At 46.9% G+C, this 22,243-nt stretch overlaps 1 protein-coding gene and 1 long non-coding RNA gene across 3 annotated transcripts in view; one reads left to right on the plus strand and one right to left on the minus strand.

Moving 5' to 3' along the window:
• Nucleotides 1–6,782, minus strand: part of LOC118973454 (uncharacterized) — a 56,439-nt gene extending 49,657 nt beyond the window's left edge. The window contains exons 1-2 of one of the 2 annotated variants that reach the window (XR_012126164.1): nt 6,701–6,782; nt 3,856–3,961 (exon numbers count right to left, since the gene is read on the minus strand). This is a non-coding gene — a long non-coding RNA (uncharacterized lncRNA). Of the gene's footprint in view, nt 1–3,855; nt 3,962–6,674 lie in introns of both variants that reach the window. The other variant, XR_005062799.2, reaches the window with a different exon arrangement.
• A 1,133-nt stretch (nt 6,783–7,915) lies between these two features.
• UQCC2 (ubiquinol-cytochrome c reductase complex assembly factor 2) lies at nt 7,916–21,357 on the plus strand. The gene is made up of 4 exons (XM_017669792.3): nt 7,916–8,087; nt 17,435–17,509; nt 18,372–18,441; nt 21,176–21,357. Exons 1-4 carry the CDS (start codon nt 7,950–7,952, stop codon nt 21,301–21,303), a joined length of 411 nt encoding a protein of 136 aa, XP_017525281.1. The 5' UTR covers nt 7,916–7,949; the 3' UTR covers nt 21,304–21,357.
• The last annotated feature ends 886 nt before the right edge of the window (nt 21,358–22,243 follow it).

The following is a 22,243-nucleotide window of genomic DNA, read 5'->3' on the forward strand; positions in this document are numbered from 1 at the left end:
TTTGGTATGCCTTATTACCCTTTCTGTTTGTTTATTCTGATCATCATACTGTACAGCAGTTCCAATTTATGGGTGACTAGAGTATACAGCAAGAACAGTTCACTGATTTCCTGCAATCCTTTGGGGAACCCGGGTGGAAAATAGTGGCTAATAAATTATTTGCATGTATCTACAAGGCAGGCACCAGACCTGAGAAGTGGTCTTTTCATTTGAATTTTATACAGTGCAAAATAAAATATTTTTTGTATTCTCATGGCTAATTACCATCAACTTTCTAAAATTCACACTAATAGAAGGAAAGGATGGCCCACACACAAAACTTTTGTTTAATTTGAGGATACATCATATGGATTTCAAAGCAAGTCAACTTCCATAATTATGTTTGGCTAAGGTAATGATGTGATTAATTTGCACGCTCCATGCCCATGGTGGGAGAATGGAGTCCAAGCGGGCTGGGCAGCAAAAGGAAGTCAGCTGAAAACTAAATATTTGCTAACGACAAAATGAAGCCCTAAATATTCCCTTTCCTGGGCCACTTCCTTGTTTGAGAACCTGGTAACACATGCACCAAGTAAGCTCCCCGACTAAGCTTCTGATTCCTGGCCCCATGCTCAGCCCTCGGTATGGCAGGACCTGCCTGAGGATGAGGTGGGAATGCTCAACTAGAATCTAAGTATTTTAGGGCTGGCTACCTGCATCGCTAACTGTGTTGCACCCACTCTCCGTAGGCTAGCTCCTGATTCCTGCCCATGTGGTGCCCCTCTCTGCTACTCCTTTATACTGGCACCCTCACGAGGCCTTCTCCTCCTCTACAAATTGTTTGAGGCCTTACCAGAACTCCCATCTACCCTTGAAGATGACGCCTGCAAAGGTACAGTCTGTTGCAAGGGACAGAGCTGGCTACTGGATTCAGACCATTCTTATTGGAATGCTGGACTCAGAGGGAGCACTGTCACCTGCCAGTTTGCACAAGCTTTGCAGAGTCAGCAACCCAGCTGAAGGAGTCCACCCAGTTACTGCAAATCTCGGCACAGGGAGAACAGAAAGGTGTGGAAAGAGGAAGTGTGTGTGTGTATTTGATTTCCAAGCCGAGTTTACTTGAAAATGGAAAAGAGATGTGGGAGTTCTAGATATCCAGCAATCAGCAGGTGTACTCCTGCACTGAACAGCTATTGGCCCCTGACCTCTTTGCTAAGTATTGTAGAAGATCCAACTTTTGGGAGCTTAGATTCTAATTGCAGGGGCAAGAAAACACATGAACAAACCACACCAGATAGTACCCGATGACACAGAGGGTTAACCTGTGTGGGTCAGGTGATCAAGCCTATGAGGTTGAAGAGGTTCTCTGACAGCAGAGTTGTCACAGAAACTGCTGGAGGTGAGACTTCATCTAGACCTTGAAGGGTGGCAAGAGCGGGGAAGGGGCTGAGGGATTGGTGGGAGGGTGGGGCGTGATGTGAAGGAAAAGCCCAGCATGCTCATGAGCCTGTGGACAGACCAGCCCATTCACAATGGGGATTTTGTGGTTTGGAGTAGTAGAACTAAAGAGCAGAGAGTGGAGTGAGCCCAGATGGTGGGGACATTTGAAAACCTGGCCAAGTAGCTTTCATTTGTTTGTGACTTTATTAAACTGTCCTTCCTTCCATTCATCCATCCAACAAACACTTTCTGAGTGTCTGGTCCACACAGCACAGTGCTGCAGCCTGTGCAAAAGAGAAGGGAAGTGTGAGGGTCATGACATTATCCTGAAGAACCTTCTGATTTGGTGAAAGAGTGAAGACCCTCGTAAGAAAATATCACAGGCACTTTAACAGGGAACAGGAGCCATTGGCTCAGCTGTGCAGATGCTAACCAGGAGTGCAGAGGCAGTGAGGGCTCACTGCCGTGGGGGTGTCACAGCACTGGTGTTTCAGCTGTGCCTTGAAAGGGAAGCAAGTCTGAAAGGTGATAAAGAAGAGCAGGTGTTGCAGGAAAAAGATCGATAAGCATGGAAATGGAGAATCAAGCCTTCTGCTCAGGGAACAGCCAGCAGTCTGTGGGCCACAGTGGGTGATGTACAGGGGCACCGCAAGAGAATAACATGGAATGGGAGAAATCTAAGAACATGAGAACTAGAAAGGACCTCTGAACTTTCACCTCCACAGCTCCCTTTGCCTAGAACCTTGTAAGAGCCTTCTGGCTGGACTCCCTTACTCTTCTTTTTTGAACTGAGAAACATACAGGTATTAGTCAGAGTAAGCTAACTATTATAATAAACAATCCCCAAATATGAGTACAATCCAATTTGGTCAGCAGAGAGCCTCTGCTCCACACAGTCATCCAGGGACCCAAGCTCCTTACATCCTGTGACACCATCTTCAACCACAAAGCCCAAAAGTTAGACAGCATGGGGAAGGCATACTCACATTCCATGAGCAAGAACCAGTCATGTGGCCCTACCCAGTTGCCAGGGGCCTAAGATGCAGTTTAATTGTGTGCCAAGAAAGAGGAAATGGGTTTGATGAGAACCTAGCCAGTCTCTACCATAACCTCTTTCTCCATAATCATCATGTCAAATTGATCCCCTACTTAAGGAGGGAGAAATGGAGACAAAAAGAAGAAGTAGAGAGCATGAGGGGACAGCAGGGGCCTGACAGTGCCAGAGCTGTGGCTTCTGATCCAGATCCTTCCCTAGCCATGTCCTCACACAGTGAGTGTGCCCAGAGTGCTGGGAGATTGGCTTAGCATCTTCCCTACCTCAGTTTTCGCATCTATCCCACAGGAACTCTAACTTGGTCCTTAAGATAAGTCATGTGGAAGAGCAACCTGCTCCAGACCCCCAACTCAGGGCAGGGTAAGTGGACAAGGGCAACCTGGGAGATAGTCACCCAATCCCACCTCTGTCCCTCTGGTGTCCCCTGTGTGATGGAAGAGGAGGCTAAAAAGCAGAATGTTATTACAGCTTTTCTAGGATGCAATGTCATCAGGAAGCCTTGGGCCTCTGGGCAGCACCCTGGCAGCCCCATCACTCTTTCCAGCTGCGTGGAGCCTTCTAAACCATGCTGCAAAGGGCAGGAAGCAGTCTAATAAAACAAATAGCAAGGTAAGACCACTCATCAGCAGCTCTTCAAAATGACCTAAACTTCTGACTTTTGTTTTAAAATCTGCATTCTCTATGGCCAAAAACATAAAACAGAAGATGAGAGAAAGAACTAATAGAAAAGCGTGGGCACCAAGAATTAGTGGCGGGGAGGAGAGAGCAGCTCTGGGACAAAACCAAGTTGACCTCCAGCCAGGCGGGCTGACTTGCAGCCAGACTGGTTCCTTCTCATTATGCATTGCTCAGAACTTCTCTGTTCTGTCATTAGCTGCCCTGAAATGGACCAGAAGTTTAGGAGCTAATCTAAGAACAAAATCCAGAAATCCACCTGCTCCTGATCTGCCCTTCTACTTTCCCCCTCAGACCTCTAAAGATGAGTATCTTACAGGGACGGGTGGGGTGGGGACAGGAGGGACAGGAAACCTGGGTTTCTACCATCGGTTGTTCTGTTCTCTTCATATTCGTTTAGTGGGAGACTACCGTACACCAGGGCCTGCTGTCAAATAGTGGCCAGTGCTGTGAGACAAAATATGGCTATTACTTAAAGTGGGGCCAGGGAAGACCTCTCTCAGGTGATAGTGACCAGAGAGGAGTTAAGGGAGGGAGGCAGATCCCTGGGGCAGATGACAAGATGTCTCAACAGAGCTGAGGGGCTTTGGATATATTAGGCTGCACTTTAGGACCCCACTGAGGCTCCCCCCAGCACACAGACATGTTTTGAAAAAAAGTCACCTCCAGAAAAGGCAGCAATCTACTGACAGTGTAAGCTGGCTTACCTTTATCTGCAGGCATTAAATGACTAACTGCTCCCATACAAGTCCAGACCCACTTTTTATGGTAACATATCTGGTATTAGCCAATCATTTCCACCAGTTGAGTAAGCTGAAAGAAGAAAAATCAGGCAATTGTGCCCCACAATACAACTAAGTATTTAATTCGTTTTTAATGTTTACATTATTAACACCAGCATTACAAAATGATATTTTTACTTTCAAGCGATTTAAATGTGCAATTTGGTGTCTCAATTACTGGGATCATTATAACCTGCAGCACTCCCTCCCTCCCCTCTCCAGTGGTGCCTGTTTCCATAAAGAGCTATCAGGCTCCATAAAGCCCAAATACCCATTCTAAATAGATGGGAGGTTGCCCTGGTGGGGGTTTTCCAGGAGCCAGGGGAGGCTGCATTCAGTGAGAAATGAGTGACAGGCAGCAGGTGGGTGTTAAAATGGTCATCAACTCCCTGAGGGGCTGGCGCAGCTAGCCACATTCCAGGCAGTGTCTATTAATGTGCTCAGAATGGCACTGGGTGACTGACAAGCCAGTGAGCCCAGACTCTGGCTCCAACCACCAACCTGGAGGGGTGAGGGAGGGGCAGGTAAAACCCTGGAACCCCTCGGGAAACTAGAATGCGCACAGAAACCCACCATGCTCACAGTTCACAACAATGCCACAAGGAGGCCTAAAGGGGTGTCCTGACTGGGGTGGGGTGGGGGTAAGGGCATCCATCACTCTGGGGCCAGTCAATGAGGGCTCAAGTCCAGGCTCTGCCACTTACTAGCTGGTGACCTTGGTATGTCCTTATCACCCTGTGCCTTGGTTTCCATCTCTGTAAAATGGGTCTAATAATGGTACTTATCTCTGAAAGCCACTGTGAGGACTAAGTTAATATGTATAAGACATTTAGAACAGGGCCTGGCCCAGAATAAATACTCAAAGTAAGTGTTAATCTGTTACTATTATTCCCATATAAAGTGGAGAACTGAAGCTCAGAGTGATTAAATACCCACCGAAAGTTGGTTGCTCTGAAAGCCTTGGCCTTTGCTGCCTGTCTGCAAAGTTGCTCTTGCCCCTCATGTGACTTAGGTCTCTCTCAAATCCCACCCCTGCCCCAATCACTGGACATCAGGTGCACCCTGACTTGATTTCTTTCTGCCACTTATCACATTTGAAATTATCTTGTTCATTTATTAAGTGACTTAATACTATGCTTGTTAACACAGTATTTATTAAGTGACTTAATACTATGCTTGTTAACACAGTATTTAATACCATTCAATACAAGCGCTATTATTATTGTTATCATGTTTTCTTGGTTGTTGTCTGTCTCCCCCCGTTGCATGTGAGAGCCCACAGGATCAGGGCCCTCATTTGTCCTGTCTCCCACATGGGGGAAGCTCAGGGCTGGTGCACAGGTGTGTCATCTATGCAGTCACAAAGAGCTCTGCATTGCAAATGGCCTCACACTTGGTTTACTACTCTGCCATTACTGTCTTGAAGTTCCTTGAAAACAAAGAGCTTCACATATTCATTTTGTTCTGGGCCCCACAAATCATATAGATAGTCCTAGACGGATGGAAGGATGGATGGATGGATGGATGGATGGATGGATGGATGGATGGATGGATGGATGGGTGGATGGGTGGATGGATGGAAGAAAGAATGAACGAACGAGAAGCCCACATTCCAAACCAGGTCTGACAGATTCCAAAATCTCACTACTGAACCACCAACCCAAATAAACTTTCATCTGGGGAAAGAGAGGTAGATAGAATAGTCTGAACCAAGGACTACCAAAACTTGACTCAGAAGATGCTATGCTGGGGAAGGGAGAGACTTAGAAGGGGCATGGGGTTCCCCTGGCATCCAGTTGTTCTTCTCAACCTCTCATTGTACTTGTACTTCAAGTGGGGTGAAAATCATTCACTGCCACCTAATATTACTCTTCCTCTCACCAAAGGCAGAGGGACCTCAGTCCCTGCCTCCCAGGACATTGCTGGCCAGCCAGATGCTGTTCAAAGCCACCGCTGTGGTGGGGCCTCAGGCAGAATAATGAGGCCTCTGGGCACCTAGCATAGCTCTAGATGCCTAGAGCTTAATAGTAAATGGATATAATCCTTGCCCTTTAACCTCACAATAGCCATCAAAACTATATAACCCAGCAATTCTACTTCTAGAAATCTACTTAAAGAAAACAAAATCCCTGATTTGAAAAGATATATGCACCCCTATGTTTACTGCCATATTATTTACAATAACCAAATTTTGGAAGCAACCTAAATGTCCATGAGTAGATGAATGGATAAAGAAGATGTGGTATATGTAAGCAATGGAATATTACTCGGCTATAAAAAAGAATATAATTTTGCCATTTGCAATAACGCAGATGGACCTAGAGGGGAAAATGTTGAGTGAAATAAGTCAGATAGAGGAAAACAAATACCATATGATTTCACTTATATGTGGAATCTGAAAAACAAAACAGAAATAGACTCACAGACACAAAGAATATGCCATTGGTTGTCATAGGGGAGAGGGCTGGAAGGAATGGATGAAATAGGTGAAAGGGGCAAAAAATTAGTGAGAATATTTGATATTGACCTGGGCGATAGCTACATGACTATATACACATGTCAAAATTCATCAAGTTGTAGACTAAGATTTGTGTATGTTAGTGTATATACATCAATACAAATCAAAGTCTGTGGCTATAAATACGGCTGATGGTAAGGATGGAGCAGGAAAGTATTACTGGCTGGCAACATGGTAGCCGGGCCCTGGAGCGCCTAATTTTCCACTCCCCCCAAGCCCTCCTTACCTCAGGCAGGCACCTGCTGAACTCACCTCAAGTGAGCATCCCACACCTTCGGGTCCCCCCACAGGTTCTCATTCTGTAGGTCTTCACTCTTAAGGCCTTCAGTCCCTGTTAAAACCACCCATTGATGGATTTCTCCTCAAATTAAACTCCTCCCTCCTCCTCTCTCTCCCATTCCTGTCCAGGCCTGATTCTTCTGCTCAACGTCCCTCCATTTCCACTTATGCAAACCCTGATCATCCTCCAACCATCCTCCAAGTGCTGTCTCCTTCAGAAGTCATCACTGATCTTTCTCCTCCTACTCCCCTAAACAGCCAGCTCCGTGGAATATTTCTTTCTCCAAATTCCCTAACATTCTCTAACACTTCAACTAAAGCCCCTGTCACTTTGAACTTTGTGTTTTGGCTGTTTACTCCCCAGCAGTCTACTTCATGAAGGCGGGAGTCTCCTAGATTCAGTTACAAAGGTGGGGTGGGGGAAGCCAAGGGTTGTAAGCACGGGATGGTCCTGGCTAAGTGCAGGCACAGAAGGGAGCTGAGCCTTCCTTAAGAAAAATTTGTAAGGTGGGGTTATGTTTTGAAAAGAGAAATCACGACATTCCACATTATGAGGCAGCTGGAGATGTGTAAGAGAAGGCTTGGTGAAACAAGTTTTCCAGGCTGAATGAACCCTCCTGACATTGCTGAAGCTAGAAAACTGCGCCTGCCAGGGAAAAGTGCGCGGCCTGTGGAGGAGGCACTCAGAAGGGATACTAGGAGGAGCTGGCGAGAAAGGGACCAGAGCTGAGGAGCACTAAAGAAGGAACTGTGGCAGAGTACCAAGTGGTAGTGGCAGGTACCCGGGCTCTGGGGAGAGGGGCGCCACAACGTGTGCGTGCTACGTGATTAAATTCAAACACAACTTCATCGAATAACGACATGTATTTACATGCAAATGTATTCGTTTATGCAAATTAGCAGAAGTCTCGGAGGAAGGTTTTTTACTTTGCAGCTAGTGCAGTCATTGAAAAAGAAGCAAAGCTGTCCCTCGGGTACTCTACTTGTGACTTGCCCCTGGAAGCTGGGCGGGGTCCAGAAGACCGAAGACTGAATTAACTCGGTTCTCAGAGACAAGCGAGCAGCGCCCCCACCCGGCGAGCGGCGGAGCGCCCGGGGGCCAGCTCATGCTCGCTCCTTACCGCCGCCCCCACCTCCTCCGGAAGCCTGCGAACTTTAGTGCGCAAGCGCCATCTTTCCGCGCCAACTCCTCCCTCAGGGGCGGGGGCAAGCGGGGCCCAAAATGGCGGCCAGCCGCTACCGGCGTTTTCTTAAGCTCTGTGAGGAATGGCCAGTGGACGAGACCAAACGGGGCCGGGACTTGGGCGCTTACCTGCGGCAACGGGTAGCACAGGCCTTTCGGGAGGGAGAGAACACCCAGGTAACCGGACTGTGGGGTCCGCCTGCGGCGGGGAGGCGGTCGGCGCGAGGGGAGGAAAGGACGAGGCAGGGTGGGGCCAACTAGCCGGCTAGCAGTGGAGGGCGCGCGTGCGCACCGATTCCACCCTCCCGGCCGCACGTGCGCGAGTACCCCCTTTCCCCTCCCGGGATCTGTAGAGTGACGACTCAGCCTTCTACTCAACGCTCTCACCTGGCTGCACCTTGAAATTGCTAAAGAAGCTTTTAAAAAATCTAGATACCCAGGACCATTCGGCCTTTACTGAATCAGGATCTCCGGGAGTAGGGCCTTGGCCTCAGTATTTTTAAAACCTCTGTAGATGCAGCCATGGTTGAGACACGTGGCACCAGTCGTAGTTTGTGATAGTCTCAGGCTTATTGCACCCCCGACGCAGTGTGCACTGATTGAGCTGATCCCCACGAACCTCTGCAAGGTCCCTGCTAAGCCTTTTTGTGCTTTCTAGGCCCCTGTAGACCGTGTGGCAGGTTTGGGTCCTCTACCCATGCCCTTGTGTGTGAGTGTAGACTGTGTTGTTGCTTTTCTCCAGTTCGGTGCCACAGCAGCTCTGGGATTCTTTTCATTCATACACCACGTATTTATTGAGCACCCACATGTGCTAGATTCTGTGCTTGGTGCTGAGGAGGCAATGAATAGACAGATGGTCCTGCCATGTGAAGTTTAAGTTTCCATTCTAGTTCAGGACACAATAAGCAAGTAGACATATGTAAGATAGTCTATTTTATATTCAGTATGGTACTTATCTGGAGTAGCATGATAAATTAGTAATATTAGTTATAATAATCAGATAAGGCCTTAGGAGGTGACACATAGAGGAGACATACAGGAAGGTGAGCCAACAATGTATGCTTGGTGGGAAGGACATTCATTCCAGGCAGGGCAAAGGCCCTGAGACAGGAAAGATTGGCATGTTAGAGAAAAGAAAGAAAAGCAGTATTGCTGAAGGGTAGTGAGATGGAGTTTGCTAAGAGTTGAGGTCAAAGGACAGGAGCCAGGCACAGTAGGGTCTTACAGGCTCTGGTTAGTAGAGTTTATCATATGGCCAATGAGAAGCTATTGGGGAGGTTTAGTCAGGGCACTGATGTGACTGAATTTACTTTTTTTAAAACATCGCTGGTTGTATGTGGTCAGTGGATTATAGGGGCAAGAATAGAAACGAGACTGGAGAAAAGGCTACTCTGGCAGCGCAGGCAAGAAGGAGTGGCAGCTTTGATGAGGGTGGCAGCATGGGAGATGGAAGTGGTTGGATTTGGGTTGCAATGTGAAGGCTGTGCCAGTGGACTTGCTGATGTCTTAGATGTGAGGTAAAGTGAAAGAGAGGAACCATGGATAACGCCTAGACTTTTTTGGCCTGAACAACTGGATGGAAGGTGGTATCATTTACTGAGATGGGAAAGACTAGATGAGGAACAGATGGGGTATTGGAAAAACAATTTGAGTTTGGTGTTAGACATGTTAAACTTGAGATGCCAAGTAGACTTAACTTCCAAGTGGAAATGTCAAGTAGGCAGTGGGGTATTTGAGCCTAGGTTTCAGGCAAGAGGTCAGGGATATGAAATGTGATAGATACACACCCAGCCTGAAGAAATGACTTGTAAAACTTGGCCACAACCTGTCAAAGCAGGAACATGTGTTTTTGTAACTTAGGATAACACAGAACCAAGCCAGCTTACCTAATGGAATAAGAACATACCCAATGGCATCATTGAAACTAGATAGCAGATTGGATGAGGGCATGGATGGATTGTCTACTAGGGATTCTTGGGCCAGGGAGGACGTAGGGGTGAGAGGAGGGTTGACTACACTAAGGGCTCTCACACCTTTTGCAGTGCTCTTCATGGGCCCAAAGCAAAAAGGTCTTGAATGCAAGAATCATATCAGTCCCAACTCTGCAAACCCCATAGACTTTCTAGAGCTCTGCCCTCTACATATTTTTAGTGTGGGCTTCCTGAGAATAAAGATGGTGCCATTTTTATCTGTCTACCCCCAGTGTCTAGCATAGTCCTTGGCACATAAAAGACAGTCAGTAAATGTCTGAATGAATAGATAAATAAATGATTGGTTATGGCTCTTGAAAAAAGTCATTTGCATATAGTTGCAGATGTAGCAGAACCGGATGGAGAGAAGTAGTGAAGAATGAGGGAATGTTTCTGTATCCTGAGTGGTGAGAATCGACAGCTGACTGTATGGGACCTGCAGGAACTACAAAAGAGGGATATAACCTGGTCCTTGTCACCAAAGACCTTTCAGTTGGGAAGACATGGAGTTATGCTAATGAAATTCAGGTGGGGAGACCAGCCAGCAGAGAGGCCAACAGAGCCTAGATCTTTGAGTATGACATTCACCTAATTGACTTAGAATAAGAGGAGCCAGAAAAGGAGGGTAGAGCTTTCCCTTTTAGAATTGTCATCCTTTGTCATCTCCTAGAGAGAGAGTGCCAGTCAGGCCCACACAGATTTGAGTCATGTCTATTGATGCAAGTCATGGCTTGGTTGATTTCTGGAGCAGCTGATGAATGCTTCCCTGGTAGAATGAACCAGTACATCATGATGGCAGCAGGCACATTACTCAGGACCACTGTCATGGTACCTCATCCTGATGTCACCTGAGAATGCTCCTGGGCTTAGTAAATCTTTGTGATAATTTTTGGAGGGAGCAGCCCCGTGCTGGAATGAGAGCAGCACCGTGAGTCACTCCCACTGACACCCCCGGACCATTTATAACCTTGAGAAGGAAAGGTGGTTCTGGTAGACCTTTTATTAAGCTGGCAGCCAGCAGTGGGCATTAAACCCAGCTGGCTGATTGGTGTGGGGCTGCTCCTTAGTTATGCCAGCTGCCAGAAAGAAAGGGCTGGAGGGAGAGGCAGCTGGGCTCCACTGCCTCTTTGTTGCTGAACAGGAGAGAGGCAGGCTAGCCTCTTGGCCTCTCAGTGTCCTTCATCTTAACAATAACACTGAACACGTGCATGACATGGGTTTGCATGCATTTTCTCACTTCTCAGTGCAGCAGAATGAGGTAACCATCACTATTCCCATTTTACAGATGAGGAAACAAAATCGGAAAAAGGAGACAGTTTACTCAGGGTTCCTTGGGAGTAAGTGACAAGACAAGACATATAAGAAACAGATCCAGCAGCCTGGCCCTGAGATTTTGCCTTTCCTCCTGAGTTATTTCTTCATGTTAGAAAGGCCTCTTGTTCCGCAAACATCAAGCCACACCCTTCTCCTCATTCCCTGTTCAAGCCTTTTTGAACCACAGAGAGTTTGGGCAAAGAATTAAACAATCTTCCTGTTCACCCACCTGATTCCCTACCCAGCCACTTCCCCCCAGGACAGATGGGAAGAAAGATGGTCCTTGGGACACCAATACAGAAGAGTCAGATTCACTAGGAAGCAAATTAATCATTCACACCTAAAACCAGAGTATAAAACCACTGCCTCCATTTAGTCCACCTCAGATTGCCCTTTGGGGAGTCTCCCTGTCTACACTAAGCCCACCAAGAGGGAGGTGATCGTGGGAAGGAGGAACACACTTAACACCTCTTACACCCTCTACCTTACTGTGTGGTATTTTAAAGCTAATGTTTATGGGTTTCGCTCCCCTTAAATGTGGTTTTCTTAAGAGCACATGTGTTCCCTGCAGCACCAAGAGCTTAATAAAAGAATCACAACATGGGGGAAGGTGGCAAAACAACTGTAATTGTTGAATTAAGTGCAGGGAAAGGAGCAAATCCTTCTAACGAGTTCATGAGGTGCACAAGCAGCTTCTTAAAAGATCCCTGACTGCACAGCAGCACCCCCTTATCTGTACGGGGCCTGGCTCTGAAAAACAGCCTGGAAAGGCAGCTGCCCAGGAAAGGCCTCACCTGCCAGTGAATTTGTGTATCATATTCAGGTTGAAAATTATTGACCCCATTGGAAAGGAGTTGAACATGGTCTCGCTTGGGTTTGCAGTATTGTAAGTGATATTTCCAACTCCTCAGAGGAAAACTGAAAGATTTATGTAATTCCGTCTTCTCAGTCTCCAGTTTAAGCCTGCTCTTTGGCTTTCTTCAGTGTGACGAGGAGCCAGCCCCACAACCGCCTGGCAGTGCTGGCACCTCTCAGCATCACCACCCTTGTGTGGGCCCCCGAAGTCAAGTTTCTGAGGAATGGCCAAAGGGCAGATGATGCTGTTTTTAGTTACAATATTGAACCTCCTGCAGAACAGGAGTTGTGAGGAGAGTCATCTCAGAGAAGGAATGCAGGCATCTCTCTCTCTTTTCTTCTCCCAGTTCCCAATAGACCTAGACTGAGTTAGGGTAGTTGAGACCAAGGGATAGCATTTTTCTATGCATGTTTAAAGATAAAGGTGCTCCTCCTGGAAGGAAAATTGTCAGCCACTTTCAGTAGGCCTCTACTTGACTCAAAGATCACTGGGTCTGCCTGTTGCCTCCTGGGCAAATGGCAGGCAGAGCCTTTGAGGCCCACACTGTCCTCTGATCCTTGGCTCCACCCTGTGTTTCACCTCTCACCTCACCCCAGCATGTGACCCAATCACAGTGGGGATGTCTTCTCATTGCCTCCCAAGTTGGCCATAATGTAAGTGGCTCTAATCCTTTGAGAATTCGGTACATTGTGGACGGGGGTGCAGCCAAAAGCCAAAACACACAGAACTTGTCAAAAATTTTTGGCTCCCCAGCCCTTGAAGCACTCCTTAGCTCAGCTTAAGACCCTGCCTGCCTGCCTGCAACATCATGTCCCCCTGCTTTTTCATGCCTCCCACCAGTCACTCCTCTGATCCCCATTCCACCTATGCCCAGGTCCAGCTCTGAAGTCTGCAGTCCTCAGAGTGAGGGATTCAGGCTCTCCGTCACTATGAAGTGCAACTTCAGTGAAACTCAAGCCCTTCCCCACCCCACCTGCCCCATTAGCTAGGCCTGGTGGCCAGCTCCCACCTCTGGTCTCCTGAAACTCTGACACTCAGTTACATGCTGCTCTGGGCCATGTTTGAATTTTAATTATGTCCATATCTGTCCCCTTAGCTTCATTGCCAACCTCTTTAGGGCTAAGGCTGAGTGTTTATGTCTCTTGGCACCTGATCTTAGCCCCATAAGCAGAGCATTCTGCATAGTAGGCGCTCAAGAAATAGATTGGCAATTGAATTGAAGGGAATAGGCTCCCATAATGGAATGAACTCATTTCAGAAGTTCATTACCAAGTCATGAAAACCTTTTTTCATAGATCCTCCTGGACTGAATCCAACTCTACCTTAATTAGCCAAGCAATTTACAACACCCTTTCCCAAAAGTGCTTATGCATCCCTTTGTGTGACTAGAATAGGGGCCTATGTACCAGTTGCTGTCACCACCCAAAATTCAATTTTGAAAATCGAAATCAGTGCCTGCAGCACTGATGGAGATTTGTCTGTATAAAAGTTTAATATGGTAAAGAGAAATTTACTGACGACTGAGCAGGGGAAATGCAAAAGGAGCAAAAATAGAGCCATAAAGGACACTTTGTCAGTTGAACATCTATTTTATTCACATTTAGGGAGCAGATCTGAATTTTTCATAATGTCCTACTGCTGCCTTTTTCAAACTCAGCACTGCTATTAGTCCTAAAATGTCCGTAATCTCATTAGGTGTGAATGCAGAATCCGGTAATTTAAAGCTTGTACATAAGAATATTTCTAAAAGTGCACAGTACATTTGTTTCATCAGGAAAACTGCATATTTCAAAATTCAGGAATGTTTGTGCTGGAGTCTGTGAATATAAGTAGGATGTAAGTGTGTGGTGAGGCTTCTGAAATTAGATGGGTATTTCTACTGACGTCTTTTTAAGTAGTAAACAAGACTATTTTTTAATCACTGAGCTTGGGTTGGGTGTGAGTAGGAGCCCGGATTGGCCAGGGCTCCATCTCACTTTGGCAGTAAGAACTTGGCTAGAAGTCGGCCAAGCTCAGCCTCCTATACCCTCCACTGAGCTACTTTTACAGCCTCATATAGATTCCTGACAAATGGGAAATGGGAAGACAAGGTCATTTTTGGTGACTGGTTATTTTTAGGTGTTTAGGTGTTTGGTTCCTTCTCCGATTATTAATTGAGCATCCAGTATTATGTAACAACCTAGGAGACTGGCTCTAATACTGAAGGAATTCTAAAAGGTTGAGGAAGCCCAGGGGGTTACTTTGTTTTTTGCACTTAGACCCTACGCTGTTTGCCCTCATGTAGGCAACGCTCTACAGAGGTAACCCCATCTTCCTTCTGTGCCCCTCCTCTCTGCCCTACCGTCTATCAGAAGTGGGGAAAGGTGGGAAGAGGACAGCCTGCTAACGCACCTGAGGGTATAGTAGGAGGTGGCTGAGCAGCCCTCTGGTGAATTCTCAACATTAGAAAACTTGGAGGACAATCACGAGGGGAAGTTCTGTTGGCAAGAGGTCAGAGTGCAGGTTTGATCAGAAAGTGCTGTGTTGGTGGTCTGACAGTAGTGGCTGGAGCACAGGAGACAGAATGCTGGGAGAAAGGCAAGTCAGCAGTGTGAACACATTTCCTAAGAGCTTAGTTAAGGAAGGTGGTCAGGTGGGGGTGGGAGAGGAACGGCCATCAGATGGAGAATAGGAACAGGTGCAGCAGATGGCTGCTCACTTGGCAGAGACCAAGGCTCAGTCTTTGATCCCTGCTGAGCTGACCATAGAATGCTTGGTGACCACTGAGAGCCACCAGGGTCAGGGCCAGAGGTCTGGTCGGGTAGGGAGTGAAGTTCATCAACTTGCAGTCGCTTCATCATTCCCATCTCTAGCCACACCCCAGCAGTCACATGGCAACACTGATCCACTGATACGTGAGGTACTGAATGCCATCTGGGCATATGCATAAGCTGGCCCTGTGCCTGGAGAGCCCCCACTTCCTTCTGGTACCTCCTGCTCATTCATGGCCGTGACCCTCCAGGGTCTTCCCTGGCTCCCCTAGCAGCGTCGGGCCCTCCACATTCCCACGCACCCTTCATTTCCCTGTCACCAGGATTGGCCTGGACTGTTCTGTCTCTCCACTTTTTTTGTGTTTACTACTACAACTGTGTATTTACTACTACTAACAAAAACTAATGACTCACATTTATCTGTGTTCCAGGTCCTCAGTTTCAGAGCGGTCCAGGCATTACCTCATTTCTCCTCACACCGCCCTCAGAAATGGGGACTATTATTATCTTTTCTTTAAAAAGAAAGGTTAAGTTGGCCAGTCCACTTCAAAAACGTCAGTGCTTGAAAGACAAAGGCCAGGGGTCTGTCCCAGCTATAAGGAGACAGTTGACAGATAAATGCAGTAGATGGTCCTGGACCGACGGGATCTTTTTTTATATAAAGGTTGTTACTGAGACAATTGGCAAAATTGGGATATGAGCTGTGGACTAGATAAAACTGTTGTATCAATGTTAAATGTCCTGAATTTGATCATTGAACTGTGGTTATGTAAGGGAATGCCCTTGTTCTTAGGAAACATCCTGAGCGGTAGAACGAAGGAGCATTACGCCCCAACCTACTCTCAAATGGACCAGAAGAAAGAGATGTATATATAGATACAGAGAATGATGAAGCAAATGGGGCACATCTTTTTTAAATGTCTGGGGCAGGGAGAAATTGAATGATTCACCCAACATCCCTTAGCTGGTAAATGATGTACCAAGATTCAAACCCAGGTTGTTTGACACCACTGCTATCCATAGCCACGGAGGCCTGCTCATATACAGGGCCAGCACGGCACGCCACACATCCCCTGTGTTAGCCCTCGGTTATGTTCCACATGCTTTCCCCCAAAGTGTGTGCTGCAGAATTCTGTTCCAGCTGTACTCTCCCTGGAAATGGTGCCCAAACAGTCCCTGGACTGCACAGAAATGTGCTCAGTCACAGTCTCACATTTTCCCATCCGTCTTTCTTTTCAGACCATAGCCCCAATATCCTCAAATAATGCCTTTGATTATTATTCAACTAACACTGGCTGCCTCCTCAGCCCGTAATCCTTGCTCTTCTGATGTGGCTGCCTGGGTGTTCTCATGGCAAGTGGCCTGAGCCAGGGCAGAGGTCAACCAGAACCAAGCGATGGCCTCCTTTTTTGTTTGCTGTCAAGTGGGGACCACATTTGACACGCACTTTGAGGCAGAAGTGGAGCTGCGTTATTAAAATGCTTAACTACTGATTTATTTATGCTCTGCCTCCTTCAAGAAAGGATTCAAGTTGGAAAAATCCATCATTTGAATTCTGGGGAAAAAACATAAAAGAAAGTTTTGTTCGAGAAAGCTTTCAGAATTCTTGGCAGAATAATTCAAAGAACTATAGGTAAATAATAGCAAGGCAGAAGGAAGGGAAAACTAAAAAGTGGTATGGGAGGCAAAAAAGTCACCTCTCCTCTGCATGTTGCCAGTCCTGCCTGCAGTTTCCAGCGGGGACACCGCAGTGTTTATCTTCCCCTTTCTGTTCGCAAGGCCTCGGAGTCCTGGGCCTGTCCTTTCTAGCAGAACTGAACTGGACGTTCCCTCCTGGCCCTCCTCAGTTCTCTGTCTCAGAATACTGCTTTCTTCATGTTTCTTCCCTTGTAACATTTTAACAGCTCCCCATTTACCATAGATGAAAGCTCAGATTATTCTTTTTTTTTCCTTTCATTAAAGATTCTTTATTTAATACATTTCATATTGAAGGTTTAATTAAAAAATTTCTTTTTCTCCCACTGAGGCTCTTTTACCCACATATGCAGGCCCTCAGCCAGAGCAGTCTGGTCTGAAACATAGATAGCATTCCTGCCTCACCTGCTTGCACATACCGTCCCCTCCACCAGGAAGACCCCCTCCACTCTTCCTTCTGCTCCCCAACTCCTATTCATCCTTCAAAACCAGGCTTAGTCTCACTTCCATCGCACACTGACTACTTGAGCACATGGGAACCCCTCCTCTGACTTGTAGCCCACACTGTCCCTAACACTGTCTTTATGAGGCACGCCCTTCCGATACCAAGTTTTTATTGTGGCTTCCACTGCAGCTGGCATGGTGGTCCACAAGTCATAGATGCTCAACAAATGTTTATTTGCCAGTTGATTGATCCCATTTTCTTCAGGCTGGGGAGTTGATGAGGTGGAGCCATTACTCCGGAAAGGTGATTTCTGAGAGGTTTCTAACAGCGGGAGCTGTAGGCCAAGTTTGCTTCCCGCTGAGTGGAGAAGCTAGCTCCAAGCCACAGGCCGCTCCATGGGAATGCCCTCTTCAAGTGGGGTCTTTCCAGCAGTTCCGGCTTGTTGTGGGAGGAGTGCTCCCTGCTCACTCGCTTGGGGGTCCTTTGTTTTTCAGATTGCAGAGCCTGAGGCCTGTGATCAGATGTATGAGAGTTTAGCTCGACTCCATTCAAACTATTACAAACACAAGGTGAGTGGACCAGGCTTTTCTCCCCAGCCCTCTAATTGGGTCTGTCCAATAAGCATGAGTGAATATCTGATTATGCAGTGTTTTCTAAAGAATTGTGGTTTTGCTAATCTCAACCAAGCGAACAAAGGTGCCTGGTAGAAGCTTTTAAGTCACTTAAATAAAAGCTACTTATAATTTTGAATAAAAACCGTCTATTTTATATGCCAGTATGGGCTTCTGGGTCTATCTGATAACTGTTGGATCTTACACATATTTTTCCATCCACTTTGATGCAGCTGGTATTTCCCCACATGCTGGTGATAAGGTGGGGTGATGGGGAAGGCCCTGTCAAAGCTGGGCTTTTCCTCACCTCTGACTTGAGCTATCTGACCAGAATTTACTATCAAATTCCATTTAGTGTGGTTTTTCCCAGGCTTGAAAACTGTTCAGTAACTTCACAAATGTACACAGCCAGATGCCTAGGCTACACGGAAAAGGAATTTCTTCTAGATCATCGCAACTCAAAGTGTAGTTCACGAGCAGCAGTGTGGGCATCACCTGGGAGCTGGTTAGAAATGCAGAATCATGGGTCCCACCGAGCCCTCCTGAACCGCAGCCTGCGTGTTCCCAGAGGATCCATGTCAATGAGTCCAGTTGGAGGCGCCAGCTCCAGCTGATACCCTTCTCACAAGAGCAAGTCTTTGACCTCCAGATGGCGCTGGTCTTCTCCTTGACAGGCCTCTGGCCTCCAGACACGCACAGCCGGCTAGAGAACCGCAGCTAGAGAGCAAGCTCCTCTGCAGCATCATGGCGTCTTGGGTTGTACTGCAGAACTAATCTCTCTCCTCCCCCACCATTCTTTCTCTCTACCTCATGTGACCAGTACCCACGCCCCAGAGACACGAGCTTCAGTGGCCTGTCCGTGGAAGAGTACAAGCTGATCTTGTCCACAGGTATTGAAAGCACAGCTGCCCTTTCTGGTTGGTTTGTAAATGATTCTTTTTGAGTTTGAGTGACCAGGGGAATTGTCCAATAAGGCAGCTTTGCCTGATGGGAAGTCTTGTGGAATAGCCAAGAGGAGATTCTGAAGCTAAGGGCTTATGCTTTTTGGCCATAGAATATGGAGAAGGTCAAAAGCATTATTTAAAGAAAAGATAATCCATCTTTAGAGCTTTTAAATTCAAGGCTGGGCAGCAGGGAACAGGGGAATATGTATTTGCCAAATGGAAGTAGTTGAAATCAGGATGGAAGGAAAATAATTTTATTTTTATGGTCCTAAGGGGGCTTTATAAACAGTGAGAGTTTTAATTAAAACAAAAAGCCATTCAATAGATGTGTATGGGGATATCCCATACTTAAGAGTTATCTGACCCAGGGGACATGGCCTGTGGGTTAGATGTGGGTTTGACTAGGTATGTTTTGAAGTCATTAATAGACCCCAATGAACAAGACAGGAAATACCCAGCCTGGCCCATCCCCTCCTTACTTCCCTGTTTCCATTGTCACTGAAGAGGGAAGATGGCGGGTGTCGTCAGGGGGAGCCAGGGTTGAAGGAGGCTGGTTCTGGAAAATTACTATTTTAATTGCCGAGGATACCATATACAAAAATAGGCTAACCTCTCCTGAAACATTTGCCTGCTGGTACTCTAGAAATGTCTCTTCCCTATTCCTGTGGCAACCTTTAGCAATTCAGTGGAGGGGATTTGGTCTTCCAGAAAACTCTTACCTTCTGAACAGATTAAGACTTGGTGGTGTCACCTGCTATTGTGTGTTGACTCTGATTCTATTTTTACTATAATATTCTCTGGAAAACTGGGGTAAGATACTTTGGCCAGGCAGATCACTATTGCAGTTTAAGTATATATATATATGGATTTTCTTTCTTTTCTTTCTTCCTTTCTTTTTCCCCTTTCCTTCCCTCTTTGTCTCTGGATCCCTGTAATCACCAGCTTTGGTGCAGGGTCACTCTGAGGGCCCTGGAAAGTTTGAGAGAAGTTTGAACTTGAAATTAGAATGGAAATAAGTTCCAGAGGCCCAGCCCTTGCCCTCTTTGTTCACTCTCAGGGTGGCCTCCATGAAGGGGGCCCTCAGTAAAGGAGGGGGAGATAGAAGACTTCCTACCATTGGCCTGGGCCACAGCTTGTTCTGGCTGGGAGTTCAGTTCCAGGAAATTTGCTGATAATTTATTTTCACAGTAAGCCTCATATTTTTGTTGTGATTGTGTGGAGTGAACTTACTGAATGTTTCCTCTGACAGGGAAAGAAAACACCTTGTAGTGTTTATAGTGAAAGGATTTGAGGGCCTGGTGAGTCTGAAATGTGGCCAAGATCTGGGTCAAAGTGTGTCCACCCTGGGCTTTGGGTCATGGGAGACTCTAAAAGAGGCCTCGTGGCTTGTAAGTGGACAGGAATCCCTCAGCATCCTGCTTTGTGCCCTACAGGAGAACCTGAATTTCTGGAAACATCCTAGGGTGGGATGCTGGGCTTAATGGCTGAGGTACAGTGTGAGTCCTAATTTAGTTAAGAATCCACCAACAATAAATGTTGGTAAATAAGTTACCATTTTGTTCAGAAAAGCTATTCATTCTCCTTCTCCAAAAGTTTTATTAACAGATGAAAATCCAGGTTATGAAATTTAAGTAGTATTAGGTGAAAAATCTAAATTTAAAATACAGGTAAAATTATCATAGCAGGTGGAGAGGCTGTAGCCCTAGAGAAACTTTAGACCAGTGATTCTCAACTGCAGGCAGTTTTGACGCCTCACCCCTCTACCAGGGAACATGTGGCAGTGTCTGAAGGAGTTGTCACAGCTGGGGAGGTAGGGACCTGCTACTGGCATCTATTGGGCAGAGGCCAAGATGCTGCTGACCGCTGTATAGTGCACAGGGCAGCCCCCGAAGAATTACGTGGCCCAAAACATCAGTAGTGCCAAGACCGAGAAACCCAGCTTTGTTTGGTTCCTTTGGTGAGGGGCTGAGCGGGGTGCAAATGCTGGGCAAGTTACTTCAATTATTTCCTTTAATCTTCACAACTTCTGAGTCAGGTATTTTTATCTCCATCTCACAGATAAGGAATCTGAGGTTCAAGGGTTAAAGTAATTTGAGGAGACACAGTGGGGAAATGATGGGCAGAGATTTGGTTCCAGGTCCATCCCCCACCCTGGTGCCTATGGGGTCCATAGCATGTGGTAGACCCACACTGCCAGCATTAAAATCCCAAGTCCAGCACTTCCTAGCTGTGCCACCTGAATATGTTACACAACATCCCTGTGCCTGTTTTTACATCTGAAAAATGGGGACAATAATGTCTGTGTGGTGCAGGCCAAGTTATGAGAGAAAAATCTGGGCCTTTTGGTTGTGTAGCTAGCACAGTGCCATTCCTTTGCCCACTCTTGTGGAGGAAGGCAGTGAGGGTCTTGCTTAGATGTTGAAGGATGCTGAGATGTGAGCAGGGACCACTGCCAAGTGCAGTGTTTTAGCGCAGTGCCTGGCATACAAGTGCTCAGTCCACACTAGCTCTTATTTCTCCATCACCTTGTCTAATTTGCTTAGGCCCTGGGCTACACTTCCCCTTTTCAGGAGTGTACCGAGTGAAAGGCAAGGCATGCTCAGATGGACGCCCTGTGGGGCCAATTTATATCATCCAAGTTTAGACTTCACTTTGTGTCTTTTTGTCTTCCCTTTTGCAGACACCTTGGAAGAGTTTAAGGAAATTAATAAAGGCATGTGGAAGAAACTGCAGGAGAAGTTTACCCCCAGGAATCCCGAGGAGAAGCATAAGGCCTGGGCTCAGTCCTTATCTCGCCCACATACCTAAGCGTGGAGTCTTACACATTATTATCATAAATAAAACTGCCCTGGTTTCCCTCTGTCCTCCTGGTCCAGGAATCTCCTGTAACCTTCACAAAAAGGAAACCCTTGTTGCTCTAAAGAAAGCATCAGCCTGAGAAGGTATGCCACTGAGCCCCCGCCTGCCTACCAGTCAGGGTGGGGAAGTCTCCCTGAGGTGGGGGGTGGGGAAACGGGGGTCTCCGTCTGGGCCTGAGAAGGGAAGGTGACAGGGCCTCTGGGCAAGGTGCTTCCTGCACAGCCACAGGAGCCCCACCTGCCAGCGGGGGGTCTGGCTGGCTCCTGGCAAGATTCTCAGGCTCCCTTTTGTTGTAGGAGCTCCTGGGAGATAGCCAAAAATAGCGGTAAATATTGAAGAAGGCATCCTGTTGCAAACAGAGCAGCAGGAGGTGGTGTGGAAGAGATGAGAAAAGCCTGCTTGGCCCTCATTCCCACCAAGTCAGGAGGACAGAGCTTGGTCCTCTGCCCCTGACCTGTAGAAAACCTATGTTCCAACTTGGCATAAGAGATAAGAGTAGAGCTATAGACAGGCCTTGGCCAGGGACACAAACTTACTACTCCATGAAGCCTTAGCTCATATTAGTGGGCATCCAGTTCCCCTCTTGAGCTGTCTTCTGTCAGGAACAGGGCTGAGAAGGTAGGGTACAAGCCAACAGAACCCTTGTTGGGAAGACACTGAAGTGGGTTTTTAACCTTGTTTGTACCTGGACTCAGTATGTTTTGAAATACACACAAAATATTTAGGGTTATGACAGAAACCAGTTTCACTGTGGTACAGTTCTGTCCAGGAGTCAGTGCAAGCAGGATTTCACTGAGAGCATCTCCTAAGAGCCTGAAGCAAGGCAGGCCAGCAGGCAGGGCTCAGATTCTGTCCTCAGCCAGTGTGCCATGTTAACCCCTCCAGCCCC

Source organism: Manis javanica, chromosome 16, assembly GCF_040802235.1.
Source record: "Manis javanica isolate MJ-LG chromosome 16, MJ_LKY, whole genome shotgun sequence".
Taxonomy (NCBI): domain Eukaryota; kingdom Metazoa; phylum Chordata; class Mammalia; order Pholidota; family Manidae; genus Manis; species Manis javanica.

What these genes read in the sequence shown, in the direction of transcription:
- UQCC2 (XM_017669792.3), top strand. Translation starts at nt 7,950, where the DNA reads ATGGCGGCCAGCCGCTACCGGCGTTTTCTTAAGCTCTGTGAGGAATGG. An exon ending in GGGAGGGAGAGAACACCCAG is followed by an intron (nt 8,088 to 17,434) that starts GTAACCGGACTG and finishes TTTGTTTTTCAG; the next exon opens with ATTGCAGAGCCTGAGGCCTG. An exon ending in CAAACTATTACAAACACAAG is followed by an intron (nt 17,510 to 18,371) that starts GTGAGTGGACCA and finishes TCATGTGACCAG; the next exon opens with TACCCACGCCCCAGAGACAC.